This window comes from Mus pahari, chromosome 2 (assembly GCF_900095145.1).
Source record: "Mus pahari chromosome 2, PAHARI_EIJ_v1.1, whole genome shotgun sequence".
Lineage (NCBI taxonomy): Eukaryota > Metazoa > Chordata > Mammalia > Rodentia > Muridae > Mus > Mus pahari.
The window spans coordinates 38134746-38150628 of record NC_034591.1 but is presented as its reverse complement, the minus strand read 5'-3'; the positions used below and the strand labels follow the sequence as shown (position 1 = coordinate 38150628).

The window sequence follows — 15883 nt, the reverse complement described above, 5'->3', positions numbered from 1 at the left end:
GAACTTGCAGTTGCAGTTGCTAGTTACAGTCCATCAACAAAGGAGTAGGGCAGGACCTCACGCAGGGTAGGGACCTGGAGGCAGAAGAAGCAGAAGCCATGGGGGAGTGTTGCTGACTGGCTTGCTCATGGCTTCATCAGTTCGGGTTCTTCCTCTTCTTCTTGCCCTTCTCCCTCCCCCTCCTCCTTACTCTCCCCCCCTTTTCCTCTCCTCCCTTTGCTCCTTCTTTTTTCTTCTCTTCTTGTTCTTCCTCTTCTTCAACTTTTAATTGATTCTTTGTGAACTTCATAATATGCACCACAACCACACTCATCCCCCAGTACTTGCATGTTCACCCTCCACCCTTGCAATCTTCTCCCCCAAAGGGGAAAAAAAATCTCACTGTGGAAGCTGCAGTGTTTGATGGTGCGTCACACAGTAAATCCTGTTGTCCAAAGGGCTTGACTTGCAAATACTCATTGCAGTGACTCTGGCTTCTGCTACACTACCAATATTGCATCCTCACCAGACTCCTCTTGGATATCCTGCAGTTGCCATGTGTTGTAGAGATCCCAAAGCTTTGGTCCTGCATGATTGGCTCTATCATGTGCTCCAGAAGCTCATAGATTGGGTAGATGTTGGAATGGGACAACTTAAAGCCCTGGATGTGGGCCTGGGTGATAGCTGAGTTGGTCAGTCTGCCAGTTTTCCTGTGTTCAAGTCACTAAGACCTCACTGCCCAGGTGCTGAACAGGAACAGCTCACCCAAGTGCCACAGCTGGCGAGGGGTGGGGGTGGCTCAGAGCAGCTCTCAGACAGCAACATGGCTCCAGGTGGCAACCCAGACCATAGCTGTCCTCAGGTCCTTTGGGGGTGACATGGACCAGAGTCATGAGCACAGATCCCTGCTGTAGTCAGGCCATGAATACAGACATGGCCCTCAGCAGCTTCATGGGTCCAGACATCACCATGGGCTCAAGTGAAGGCTACTTGCTTCAGGCTGTTCCTCACCAGTTCATCTTCAGTTCTCTCTCTTCAAAGTGCACAAACGGCTCTGCTTCTTTCTTTCCATGACATTCTTGCTCATTGTAGTGGCTCCTCCACCATCACTGTGGCATGCATGGGCAGGCCTCTGGCTGGGCCTCTGTCAGTTTGTTTGTTTTTTTTTATACCACACAGGGCTGGGGTGGCACTGTTTCCATAGTTTTGGACCACCCACATAAATCACTAATTAAGAAAACATACCACAGGCTTGCCCACAGGCCATTCTTATAGGGGCAACTTCTCAGCTGACATTTCCTCTTCCCAGATGAAGCTAGCTTATCTTAAGTTGACATAAAACTAGCCAGTCGACTTCCTATATCACTCTTTGAAGAAGGATTTCCATTATTTAGACCTTGCTCAAAAGGCTTGTTCTGGAGAATCCCTAACTCTGTCTTTAGAAGCTGGAATTAGAGGCTGGTTTCCATGATTACCTGACATTTCTGTGGGTTCTCAGAATCTGAACTCCAGTCTTTATGCTTGTGTGACAAGCATTTCAACCACTAAGCCATCTTCCAGCCCATATTATTTTCTATGCTGTCTAGTTTTTATGTCAACTTGACCCAAGCTAGACTCTATTTAGAAGGAGGAACCTCAGTTGAGAAAATGTTCCCACTAGACTTGCCTGTGGGCAAGCCTGAGATGGAGGCGCATTTTCTTGATTGATGATTGATGTGGGAGGACCCAGCTCAGTGTGGGCAGTACCACTTCTGGTTTGGTGATCTAGGAGCTATATGAAAGCAAATTCAGTCAGCCATGTAGAGCCGGCCAGGAAGCCGCCCTCCTCATGGTCTCTGCTTCTGCTCCTGTCTTTAGGTTCCTGTCCTGTTTGAGTTCCTGCCCCGACTTCCTTTGATGATGGACAATAAGGTGTAACAATAAGCTAAAATCAACTTTTACCTCCACAAGTTGCTTTTGGTCATGATGTTTTATCACAGCAAAAGAAGCCCTAAGACAATCTCTTTCCTCAGAAGGTTCCTATGCACACACCCTGTGTTGGTGTTCACCAAATGTCACAGGAGATACATAGCTAAGAACTTTTTTTTAAAAAGTGGTTGTCAGGAAAAGAAACTGCTGGCTCAGTCCAGTAATTTTAAGGGTTCAAAAACTAGGGGTATAAAGATGACAGGATTTTCTCTTCAAAAGACAGAAGAATGAACTTTGTGTAAGACAGCATATCTTGGCTGGAAGCCTGGCTGTGTACAGGAAATAAAGAATTAACCCCTACTGTATTTTATAAACATCAGTATAAACTTGGATTTTTAAAGAATCAGATTACCCCAAAGTGCTACACAATTCTTAGTTGGCTGACTCATCATCTTTGAGTTCCTGTTCCATTTTGAGAATATAGAGCTAAGATGACTATAGTTTCTCTAATACCTAAAGGCCCCAAAGGGTGGATACATGTATATATCAAAAGGAGGATTTTGATGGGGCAAAAAGACATCTCTTTCCTACTGCCACTTGCAGATCCGGCTTCTGTGAACTGTGCATTGAAGTTCCTTTGACCCAGCCTCTGGCCCATGGATGCTCTCTTGATAGAGAAGAGCTCCAAGTTAAACCAGAACCAAGGACTCTAGAAGGAGAAAGGTTGTCAGAAAAATGCAGGGAATTGAAAACTCAGGAAAACCCCACACTTAGCAACACAGAGACTTCCAGAGAGTCAGGCATGCAAATCTATATAGCTACTGCCCATACATTAAGGAATCTGCATCTGGGCCATGGAGCCAGGGGAAATCAATCTTAGGCTTCCTCTGTCATTATGTAAATGAGGTAGGTAATCAAGCAGGACTAGCTATAGCCAACTCACAGTATACAAGATGTTACATCACTTTATTTCAACTGTATGATTCATCAGAACAATTATTAACACATGGAGTACCATTCAGCTCAACTGCAGGTATAGGCAGTGACAAGTATCTAATTCTTTAGGAGAATGACTTACTCTCACAATCTGTCCAGACACATTGCCCTAGGAAGAGTCATAAATAGAAAACATGATTTTCACATTACAGCTTTCTCGAGCATGTATATACAGGTATGGGTGTCTTCCATAGCTCTTACTGCTCTTGGCGCATAAGTTTTCTTGACCCTGTAACGGCAGGCAGTTCTTTCTACAGAGCAGTTTGCTGTCAGTTTTTGACAGTGCTCTGTGAATTTGCACTACTCTTCATAATTACAAAGCAGTAATATTTGAAATGAAATAAATCTGGGCTACGGTTCCTTATGCGTTCTGGTATGTTCCACCACCATCAAAGACCTGTTGATGCCATCATTTTCCTGTAACAACAGCCAAGTTCAACTATTGGGTTTCAGCAGAGCACACCCATGTCATAGCTTGCCCTATTAACCCTTGGCTTCAAGTCCTGGTGACGTAATGAGGGTGGAGTGTACTGGCAATCAGTACACTTCCTTATCATAACTTACAGCCATGTAAAAAATCACTCTGCCCTTGAACTGGGTCTCACATACCTCTTCTGAAACGTTCACAGTGCAGGATTTCTGCGGCCTAACGAAAATTTTTCTTACATCATTAAAAATAAACATTTCTATAAAAATATAATACTTTCAATGTTTACACGGACAAAACCAGCTAGGGTAACCTAAGCCACATGCACTATACAGTAGTAAGCACAAAATTCCACAGAGCAAGACATGTCAAAAGTCCTGTCCAGAGTAGCTATTTATCCGAGATCTTCAATTGGCTTTTGTCTGTTTCTAAAATATGCTTTTGTTTAACCTAAATTATGTCCTAATGCAAAAATGAGACTTCCCCAGAAGTGTTGGGTCCAATTGATTTAGGTGAGAAACCTCCTCCTGAAAGAGAGTATATATTTCTTGATCATTGACCCTTTTTTTGTTCTATACACAAGTTGTGACTGGAAATAGTGAACCTTTCAGTCAGTTTATTTTGTCCTTTAAAAACATACTGAGTTGCCTTTAAAAAGATTTATCACCACAAGTTACTTATTTCCAAAGTTGCCATTAAAAAACAGATAAAAAATTTAAATGTCCACATTCATTAGATTAGAACAAAATCTTTCTCAAATGGTTGATTTTTGTTCGCTAAGACAGACAGTGTAACCCATGCTGGCCTACATATAAATCATTCTGTATGTGGTGTCAAACTTATGGCAATCTGCTTGCCTCAGCTTCCCAAATGCTGGGATTATAGGTGTGAGCCAACACTACTTGCTAAACAGCTGGGTTTTAAATGACAAATATTTTACTGTAACAAAGTTGTTTCTTGAAAAAACAATCTTCCTATTGTCATCTATGTACAATACATAAAATCCCTGATACTTTATAAACACACCTCATGTCATGCTAGCTTAAAAATAAGTGCATTGTCTGTGGATAGTCTTCCAACCTAAGGAATGTGTATATAAACGTTTAAAAGGGAATGTTTGCCTGATGGGTAGACAGCATCAGAAATGGAAAATGTTCACGACCACAACACAACAAAAATATTTTTAAAACACTGGAATTCCCACAAGCAGCCTGCTAGGAACATGACATTCATCCTGAAAGAGGGTGTCTCTTCTGAGTTTTCTATGAGAAATCTTCAAAGTTCACTGTATTGGATATATATATATATATATATATATATATATATATATATATATATATATCTTATTTTTCTTATTTTTAAAACCTTCAAGCCTGAACTGAGATTTAGAGCTCCGCTGAGATAGGAGTGTTGTAGCCGCAGGTTGCCACTGGTCCCCAGCCTGTGGGGGCCATGCTTCTGTTTCTGATGCATTGTCAGATGAGAAATTCCTTAGAATCCAGGAATTTGAAATAGCAAGTCAATGTCTCATAGTGGTGCAGTTACCGCAAAAGCAAAACAAAACAAACAACAACAACAACAACAAATGTTAAGTGACCTTCCAAAGGCCAGGCAGTGAGAACTGTTGGGGAAGGGATAGACTGGTTTAGGCCAGTACTGCTTCTTGGAACAGGGCTGGCGGTCCTCTTATCCATCATGTGTTCCCCTCGCCGTCAATGTTGTCTTGGGATGGCAACAGAGAAGGATATGGAGCAACACATTTTACATTCACATAAGTAGCGTTCACGTGGACATAGTGCTCCCCAATGAACGTGGAGAAGATTGAGGATATCCTGGAGACCAGTTCAGAAAAGGATGGGCGCATTTCCGCTTTGGGGTGCCAGCATTTTAGCATCACTTCATACCTGTTTCAGAAAGAAATGTTGTGAGAGGCACAATGGCAAGTACTTCTGCCCGAGACATGAGCTGCAGACATACAGAAGACCCCACCAGAGTCTTACTCACAAGGCATCGGGGCAGTATTCTGGCTGCAAGAGTCTTCTGCCTTGTAACAGGTAGATAGTGATGTCAAATGTGTTCACGTCGGGGTAAGGAGGGGCTCCTCGCGTCATGAGCTCCCAGAGAAGCACACCAAAGGACCACTAATGAAACAAGACAGAGAAGTCAGGTGACTTCCTAGGAAGGGAAAATCAGTAACTCTCCGTAATTCATCCTGCTTGACCTTCTTCACAGCATTTCTATTTAGGGGGAAATTTTCTCTAAAAAGAACTAGAAAGCTATACATTTCATGGCCTGTTTAAACCAGAATGGGATAAGGTTCAGATTACAAGAATTATAGTTTTTAAAAAGAATAGGTGAAGTCTACAGGACGTTTAGGATTTAATCGGTGGTTAGTGGAGTACATTTTCTGAGTTCGTTCTTGTAGGGTCAAAGTACCAACATGTTCCTATCTTTCCCTTCAATAGTTTTGCCACAAGTTTAGATTTTTATCGATAAGAGTGACTTCCCAGAATTTAAAAAAAAAAATGGATTAAAAAATTCTGATTATATATGTTTGTGGGTTGGTGTGAGTATATTTGCACCATGTGGATAAAGATGCCCATGGAGGCCAGAGGACATCAGATGCCCTGGAACTGACAAAGGTCATTGTGAGATGCCTGGTACAGGTGTTAGGAACAGAGCATAGATCCTCTGCAAGAGCAGTCAGTGCTCTTAGGCTGCTGAGCCATCTCCAGTTTTATGGATCCAAGTCTTTGTCTGGCCTCTGTAGGCACCAGGTATACATGCAAAACATCAAAATACATACATTTAAAGAGACAGGAACTGGAAGCCTATCTAAGAATACAGTACTTGTTATGAAATCATAAGGGCCAGAGTTCTTATTACTAGTTCCACAAAAAGAGGGGGGCAGGCATAGCAGTCTGTCTGTAATCCCAAACTTTGAGAGGTGGATACAGGGGATCCCTAACTAGCTAGGGCAAACTAGCTAGTTAGACTAGCTAAACAGAGAGTTCCAGGCTCAAGAGATCTTGCTTCAATAAATACAGTGGAGAGAGACTGAGGAAAACACCAAGTATCAACTTCTGACCTCCACAAGCACTTGCAGGTACACACGAGTTTACACACACACACACACACACACACACACACACACACACACACACAAATACATGAATACATGTATAGAGAGGCACACACATCAAACAAATATGAACATGCAGAAAGGGAGAAATGTAAATATATCTAAATGTTAATGTTAAAGGGAAGTTCTAAATCAGTGTAAGTAAAAAAAAAATCTGTATTAAATGCATAACTAATCCAATTGCTAGGCAACAGTTTTCTATTGAAAACTAATTTCAACAAATCTGAAAATGCTAAAGTGCCTGGTTAATGTGAAACAGCTGTATCAGTATTTTCCTGGGAGAGCAGAGAGACATGGAGGGGCTGAGAGAGTTGCTAAAATCCCCTAATGTATCCGAATTCACAGTGGCAAACACAGTTAAAGAGTTCCTGACCCTCAGGTCTGGCAGTGTCTATTGAACTTCACAGATAGGCATTTTCTTGATTGAAAGCTCCCTACTCAAAATAGCACACAGGTCAAACATATCGTTTCACCCATCCCACCCCCACCGGACATGTGACAACCTTGACAAGGAGGTAAGTCAGCATAGGCAAGCCACCCGGTGCAGAGGACACAGAACAATAGTTTCTGCTAGGTGACATTTCCAGTTCATTTCCATACAAAAGAGCCTATGGGAAGGACATGAGGCTGGTGTGTGTGTGTGTGTGTGTGTGTGTGTGTGTGAAGAAAGAGAATCTATACCAAAAAGGAAGTTAGAACCAAATATAGCTCAGAATATTTAGCAAAAAGAGCAATACATGTCTTGGAACCCTGAGACAGAAGGGAACTGTGGCTCTCCAGGGTCAGCTCTCTACTTGTTAGAGTTGTCAAAGCCATCACATTAATGGCTCTTTCCTTTGCTCAAATATAAGAGTCACCCCTCCCCTTTTCAAATGATTTCTTTATGTGTTTGTGTGTGTGCGTGCGCACACATGCCATGGCGAGTACGTGGAGGTCAGAGAATAACTCCCAGGATTCAGTTCTCTCCTACCACTTTGTGGGGTCACGATGGCGAGCAGACAGGTCATCAGGGCTGTGTGCAAGCACCTCTACCCACCCGACCACTGTGCCAGCCCTCAAGAGCTCTCCTGCCCTTTTTCTTAGGATTGGGGGTACTGTCTCACCCTGTAGTCTACTTTGGCCTTGAGTTGGCAGCAACCTTCCCACCTCTGCCTCCCGAGCCACCCTGCGTTATAAATACGAGCCACCCTGTCTGTTTCAAGAGCCATTAAGATCATCGAAGTAGGGAACACAAATCCTCTCCCAGGAGTGAGCTAGACAATTTCACTCTCAACTCAGTCTCTCATCAAAGTTTTCATGCATGTAAACTCTTATTCTGGAAACTTATGGGGTAAACACTTAAGCTTTAGAACTTCAGTTAAAATTTAAGTCCACTGAACAAGTGCCGACTGACCTTGGATCCTATACAAGTCAGTTACTGCCCCGATAGGTAGGTCCCAGGGCTGACTGAACTGTGTTAGCAGTGTTGTGCAATAAGAACGTAACTGAAATAGAGACTGATGACAGAAAAGCAGGACAGCTGCTGTGAAAAATCAGAGAGCACCCAGAAAGATTATGGGAGGATGGAGGGGAAAATGGATCTCCAGGAAGAGGCACAAACGGACGCAAGAGCTCATGGCGTCAGATGTCCGGGTGGAGTGGTGCGGTAGCTAGAGCATGCCCATGAAGCTAGGTATGGTGGCTCCCATCTCTAATCCTAGACTTGGGAAGCTGAGTCAGAAGAATAAAGAGCCTGAGGCCAGACTGAAGTGCTAGAGACCCTGTCTCAAAGCCTTATCTCCCTCCAAAAAGAACAGGTATTTCTTCCTGTTGCATTTCTAATACTGGAGAAGTCACTTGTGGAGTAGGTGATGAGGAGATGCGGTTTCAGCAAAACTGTGAGAGGAAGTTTTCAAATGTTGAAAATAGGCTAGGCTGAAACTGACGAGCCATGGCTGCTGCGTGCCTGGGGACTGTGATCTCAAAGGTACTTAAGGCAAAAGGAGACTCTAGCAGGGGACTTGGCTGAGTTGGTAGAGTTTTCCTAGCATGCACGAAGCCCCGGGTTCCTCTCTCAGTATATATAAAATCAGGAATGGTAGAGCATGCCTATCATTCTAGCACCCAGGAGGCAGAAGCAAGAGTGTCAGAAGTTCAAGGACTTCCTCAGCTACACTGTAAGTTTGGGACCAGCCTGGGCTACATGAGTAAGATTCTGTCCAAAAAAAAAAAAATGGAGACGTTGGTTGACAAATCCTCAGTCGGAGGATTCTGAATAAGAACAGGGAAGGGAACTTTGGTACAAGAAACACCGGAGCCTGTGGATCTTCCCTGCAAGTCCAAAGTCAGAAGTGTGTCTGCCATACCGTGCAGCGGTGTAGGCAGCACTTTGTACTCCAATTATTATTTCATAATGGCTATTACGAATGGTTTAACAACGATCGCAGCCTTGAAGTGTAAATACCTTTGTAAGTGTTGGAGGGACAAGGAAGGCAGAGTTGTAAGAGGCTGATTAGATTCAGGGTCTGCAATAGTGAGGGGTTAGAATACAGAAAAAAAGACTCCCAAACACCATACACCTCAGGCAACGACATCAGAAGGGAGTTGGAGGACTCTTGGGACAAAAGTTAGACAGACACAGCTTCCGGAACGCATTCCTAGGCTACAACGAAACACTCGCCCGAGGGAGCACCCATATCCAGGACACACAAGTCACTCAAGTAACTCAAACCAAAATGAGGGTAAGGTCTGACGAGACGTCTCATCAAAAATGACACAAGGACCACACTGAGCACGTGATATGTTCAACATTAGTAGTCATTAGAGAAATATAGATTAAATATAGATTAAAAAGAAAGTACAGCTTTATTGGATTGGCCTAAACTCCCCAAATCTGACAATGTCAGCTGTAGGCAAGGATGTTGAATGGCCTGAACTCACGGGGATCACCGGTGGAAAGCGAAAATACTACATCCATTCTGTAAAACATTTGGCCCTTTCTTAAACATTTGAACACACAGGGGTGTTACTCCTAACTATGTAAAATGTAACAAAAACATATCCACACAAAGACTTTTATTAAGCAGATGCCTTGGCAATTATAATTATGCATAGGTAACTGCCTACCGATAGAAGACTTCAGCGGGTATAGGAGGAGACAGGAGGAAGATAGGCTGTGAAGAATAAAGAAAACTTCTTGGTACACATGGTGGGACCCATGGCTCCAGTTGCATATGTAGCAGAGGATGACCTGGTTGGTCATCAATGGTAGGAGAGGCCCTTGGTCCTGAGAAGGCTCTATGCCTCAGTGTAGGGGAATGCCAGGGCCAGGAAGTGGGAGTGGGTGGGTTGGTGAGCAGGGGAAGGGGGGNGGGGGNGGGGGAGGGGGTTTTCGGAGGGGAAACTAGGAAAGGGGATAACATTAGAAATGTAAACAAAGAAAATATCCAATAAAGAAAAAAAGAAAAAGAAAAAAGAAAACTTCTTGGTTAAGATGTAGAAAGAAAACCAGGTGGCCCAGAGTCTAGAAGCTAAAAGAAAGGGGTATTTCAGGAAGGGCTTGGTACCTGCAGATGGTGGATTATCCTGGGAAATGAGGCAGAACGGGGACAGAGAGAAGCCAGCCGGACTGAACAGGCAAGAACACAAACTTCACAGAAGAGCTCATGCTAAGTGAGAGCCACGGAACGGGGCTGTCTGGACATGAGTAACTTCATGGGAAGTGATTCCTATCTGATTTGAATGCACTGAGAGTATTTGGTGTGGCCAGATTGCACCTGGGCATTACAAACACAGGCAAGTTTTTGCTGGTAGGATTCAAGATACTTTCAATTTACTACATGCTTTTGGAAACACTCCACGTCAACATTCAAACAAACTATGCCGCCTTTGAAACAAAACTTTATATAAATTATTCCGTGCAATCAGCGGCTGTTGGTCACTGCAGCATTGTGTGTGTGGCTTATAGTTCACAGTGTAGTGTCTTTCAGTGAGAGGGAGAGAGGAACTGCACTGATACCAGCAATTTCCTTTAAGCATTTGTTTTAGTTTTTGTGGCTCTTGGGATGGACCTTTTATTGCTGACGTCTACTTTACAGGTTATAGAATTACCTGTTTATCAGTATATAATCAATGATGCTAAAAAATTCAGCTAGGTTATACGCACCATTGCATCCCAGTCTTAGCTTACTTGCAACATCCTAGGAAGTTTCCTTGTGCCTATTTGTAATCAGTCCCCATTCCTATTCTTAGCAACAGGCAAAAACTGATCTGTTCTGGTCATCGTTCTACTGCTTTCTAGAAATTTCTCATAAATGGGATCATTAAACATTTCATCTTTTGGGTCTTCTCTTTTTCACTTGACATAATTTTGGGAGTTTTAACAGCACTGCAGCATTCTTGTAAACTGCCAAATGGTTTTACACCATAGATCTCTCTCTCTCTCTCTCTCTCTCTCTCTCTCTCTCTCTCTCTCTCTCTCTCTCTCTCTGTGTGTATGTGTATGTGTGTGTGTGTGTGTGTGTGTGTGAAGGCTAGGGATCAAGGTCTACTTTGGGTATCTATCCACCTTATTTTTATTTTGTATGTATGAGTATTTTGCCTGCACATATGTGTATCATGGGCTTGGTTCCCACAGATACCAGAAGAATGTGTTGGATTCCCTGGAACTGGATTTATAGAAGGTTGTTAGCTGCTACCAAATGCTGGCAGGGCAGTAAATGCACTTACCTGGTTAAGCTGTCTCTCTAAGACCTATTAGCTTTAACTTTTGGAGACAGGGACTTTCACTGGGCCTGGAGCACACCAAGTTGAGTGGATGAGATGGACATCAAATCCCAGGGCTCTCCCTGTCTAGGCCACCCCAGGGCTGGAACCACAGATGCCTGGCTCAGCTTTTACGTGGGAGCTAGGGACACACTCAGTTTCTCAGGCCTGGACAGCAAGTACTTTACTGACTGAGGCAACTCCACAACATGAGATGCATCATATTTCACGTATCCATTCTCAAGTTGATGAATACTAGGACCGTTCCTGATTTGGGACAAATACTAGCGCAATGGTTCACAAGTAAATCTTTGTGTGAACATGTTTTTTTTTTTTTTCCTTCACTATTAGCTAATGAGTTGCACATGTGTTTGCTGTGATGCCCACTCAGTTCTTTTGTCTACTTCTGCTGCGGAGCCGTTATCCCCCCTCCCCTCCCGTAAGCACACAGGCAGTCAAGTCTGAGTGTGAGGATCAGTAAGCTTTCATCTTAGGCACTGACCTGCCACCTTGGCTATAGTCTCCCTCTCTCACGCTCATTTTCTTATACTTCTTCACCTATACAAACTTTCACTGTCAAAAATCTCAGGCATTAGGCTCTACTTTGTGCTATCACTTTCTTTCTCTCCTCCCTCCCTCTTCCTTTCTTTCTTTAATGGATCTCATGACCCCCGAAGTCTCTTTACATTGCCATGGCTTGTGATGCACTTCTGAAAAACAAACGGTTAGTCACCTCGAATAAATGTCAGTACCTCCTCTTCCTCTTCCTCACAGGCTCAGAAACTGGATGAACACTCCTTCTTTGGCTTATCCCACAAAGTCCACCCCTCTTTGGCTGACAGGGGAGCGAGATAACTTCTTTCCACCAACCCCAGTCCCTATCCCTTGTCGTCTCTCTGTAGCTGCCGACCTTCCCTTTTGAAGTTCACATCCTTCAGGAACATTTCCAGGATGGCTTGTGTATGAACAGCACAGATTTGTAGTTGTATCCTTAAGGGGAAAACATCATACGTTTTTCTACCTAAACATTGCACTTGTCCTGACTCTTGGCGTGTGAGTAAAGCATCCCACTTGGGTTTCACACAGCACTCATGCTCTGAGCATGCTCTGGAAGTCCTAAGAGGCCAAGGCCAAGGCTTTTGGACCCACGAGAATCAGGACTTGTTTCTCTTCACCCACGTTGCTTGGGACACGTTTCTCCCTCCCTGGCTGCCCTGGCAGTCTCTCCTTCTGGGTCTTCAGCCTCTCTGCCTCCCTCCTCGCTTTATTGTGTAGATTCTTTCAAATGATTTCTTTTGGACTCTCATAAAAATATCACTAGTCTAGATTTCTGTGTGTTGGGAGATGGGGGATCTGTAAGAGGTTACCGAAACCTGGCCATATAGCTCAGTGTGGTGCTTCGGTCTACAAATACTTTTGAATAAACAAGAGAATTTCTGAATATAGTTTGGTACCTCCTGGACAGCTAACTCCAGTTTTACACTTGCAATTGAAGATACCCTGCAATCTGGTTTTGAATTTCGAAAAAAAAAAAAAAAAAGTTACCATACAACTACGGAGAGAGAGTACAGAAAGAGAAATTTAGGAAGCAGGGGTACGTTACCACATCTGACTTGGTGGTGAACTTCTGCGTCTGCAGACTCTCTAAAGCCATCCACTTCACTGGTAGCTTTGCACCTGTTTTGTTGTGAACACTATAGTACTCTTTATCGTACATGTCTCTGGCAAGACCAAAATCAGCAACCTTGACAGTGAATTTTTCATCCAACCTACAGGAGAAAAATTATTACTGACTGGAGTAGAATAATTCACAACAGCACTGAATGTCTATAGATTTTTCAAAAGTGGCTTCGGTATTAGTGATCCATAATTTCCTCTGGCCTATTGACTAATGCTAAATTACAGTGGAATTCCTGAATAGAAATGCCTGACATTTACATTCCAAATTCCACCGGCTGAAGAGAGCTGTTGTGAATGACGTGGCATTTGGCATGGTGTAGGTTTGCAGAAAAGGTAAAGTTGGATTCCATCTGGCTTTCTTTGGTGGCAAAATAAATAGGCCACACACCGCACCACCTACATCATCTACATCTTCCCTTGTTATCTTACTTACAATATATTTCATGGGATGAAGAGGCTATGGGTGCTATTTTACCATTTTTTGCTCTAAAATAGGCCAGCACATAAAACTCATATGTGCCATCAGTGAGGCAGGGAGATAGAAAGCAAAGCGCTGTCATGCTAAAAAACCAAACCAAACCTACACAACAGCACTGAGACAAACACTTTCTACTGAGACCATGTATCCATTGTTTGACGTACTTTTATGATGCTACCCTGAGCAAAACCTAGGTAGAACATTAATAGCATAGCTCTTTCATTCACACATACCACGAGCCATGGGATCAGTGTGCTCTGCAAGGGAAAGCTGGGACTCTCAATTATAAACTGTTGACTGTTGTCGTTACACAGCCGGGCAGCCAGACACAAATAAAAGTTCTTTGTATATTCATTCCCAAAGACCATTTTTGGTAGCGCTTCTGCAGGCTGGTTTCAGAGCTGCTGCTGGGAGTTCCACTGCAATGGTATTCCTGTTACCAGCTTTCCCCTTTCACTGTCAAAAGCTGGAGATCGAATTCTCTCTCCCAATCTCTAATTCAGTGTGAAACCACAACACTGGAAACTGCTGGTGGGAAGGGCCAAGGAAAGCTGGAGTATGGAGCAGCTGTTTGAGGTCCCCTGTGGAGCAACCTTTTAAATGCTTTGTTTGATAAAACTAAAAGCACCCCCCTACATCCCAGGGGCTTACAGATTCACTCAAAATAGTCAGGGAAATGCATTTTCTTCTTTTTTCTTTTTCTTCGAAGAGAAGAGAGAAAATGTCCTTACTGGCATAGTAGTGAGAAAACACTTCATGTGTACTTTGCAAATAGAGATATTTTCTTACTTACATGCAGTTTCTTGCAGCTAAGTCCCTGTGGACAAACTTTTTGCTGGCAAGATATTTCATGCCTTTGGCTACTTGAAGACCAAATCCTATAAGATCTTTCACAGTTGGATTCTGCAATCAAAGAGAGTTGGAAAAGCATAAACTAAGCACTCAATGTTCTAACAGTGAGCTCAGAACACTGCAATGTTTATATGACTTATCTTGTCTCAAATAATAACTCATGCCCCGTGGAGAGCCACAGCTATTTGTTAAGTAGTACTGTATACAAAGTACCGGGCTAGATGTTTTCTATAAATTTTAGTTATTTCGTACACACTTCTTCTTGGGAAGTGTTACAGGCTCTGTTTTCCAGATAGGGAAATGCAGATGTTTTGAAATGCAGGTTTTATAATTTAATGTGCATGATGAGACAGAATTGATCAGGAGATAGTTCCTGTTGAAAAGACAGTTTGCTTCTTATAGTTTCAAGAACAAAAAAAAACCCCAAAAAACCCCCAAAGCCCTATTATGACACAGCACACATGCAGGGCTGTATCAGAAAGCATCAGAGATAGTCAGGAGGTAGGAGAGGAAAGCATGAGCAAGATGCTTTATTGTAGGTTCCTTGCGAAGGTGCAGGACAAAGTCAGCTTTGGCTCTTTTCAATAGTTCCAGCAGGGCTGGTCTAGGGGTCAGTCACCATGCCTGGTTCCTAGGGTGATTAAGATAGGTAGATAGTAACTCAGAGTCTGAGAGCCTGATGTAGAGGTAGCTAAGGCACCGGTTGGTTTGCACATGAAAGGCACACTCTAAAGGCAGGGTGTAGACTAAGAAAAAGAACACACATGATATGCACTCACTGATAAGTGGATATTAGCCCAGAAGCTCGGAATACCCAAGATACAACTCACAAACCACATGAAACTCAAGAAGAAGGAAGACCAAAGTGTGGAAACTTTGATTCTTCTTAGAAGGGGGAGCAAAACACGCATGGGAGGAGTTACAGAGACAAAGTGTGGAACAGAGACTGAAGGAAAGACCATTCAGAACCTGCCCTACCTGGGGATCCATCCCACATACAGTCACCAAATCCAGACACTGTTGTGGATGCTGTCTCCTAAGAGACTCTGCCAGTGCCTGACAAATACAGAAGTGGATGCTCACTGCCATCCATCTTGTGGATCCAATGAATGAATCCTGTGCCATTCTTTGAACATAGGGTCCCTAATGAAGGAGCTAGAGAAAGGAGTTGAAGGGGTTTGCAGCCCCACAGGAGAAACAATAATATGAACTAAGCAACCAATACTCCCAGAGCTCCCAGGAACCAAACCACCAACCAAAGAGTACACATGGTAGGACTCATGGCTCCAGCTGCATATGTAGCAGAGGATGGGCTAGTCAGTCATCAATGGAAGGAGAGCCCCTTGGACCTGTGAAGGCTCTATGTTCCAGTGTAGGGGAATGCCATGGTCAGGCAGCAGAAGAGGATGGGTTGGTGAGCAGGGGCAGAAGGGAGGGGATGGGGGAAGGGATTTTCAGAGGGGAAACCAGGAAAGGGGATAACATTTGAAATGTAAATAAAGAAAATATTCAATTAAAAAAAAAAAAAAAAGAATTAGCTCTGAAGAGAGAAGCAATCCTATCCAAACAAGGATGTCAAGGCATCAGGAACTTGGTAAATGTAGGAGGCTCAGAGAACAAGCCAAACCATTCCCGAGGACAAGTGATGCGTCAGGATAGCCACTGATGAAGTCTGTTG

The 15883-nt window shown here is 43.3% G+C and overlaps 1 protein-coding gene across 4 annotated transcripts in view; it reads right to left on the bottom strand.

Moving 5' to 3' along the window:
• Nucleotides 1–2842: 2842 nt before the first annotated feature.
• The window catches only part of Met (MET proto-oncogene, receptor tyrosine kinase), a 110125-nt gene continuing 97084 nt past the window's right edge, over nucleotides 2843–15883 (bottom strand). For all 4 annotated transcript variants that reach the window (XM_029535192.1, XM_021190189.2, XM_029535194.1 and 1 more), the window contains 4 exons: nucleotides 14147–14256; nucleotides 12799–12964; nucleotides 5315–5451; nucleotides 2843–5214 (listed from right to left, as the gene is read on the bottom strand). In XM_029535192.1, the coding sequence (XP_029391052.1) occupies nucleotides 5004–5214; nucleotides 5315–5451; nucleotides 12799–12964; nucleotides 14147–14256 (624 nt within the window). In that variant the 3' untranslated portion in view covers nucleotides 2843–5003. The remainder of the gene's footprint in view (nucleotides 5215–5314; nucleotides 5452–12798; nucleotides 12965–14146; nucleotides 14257–15883) is intronic.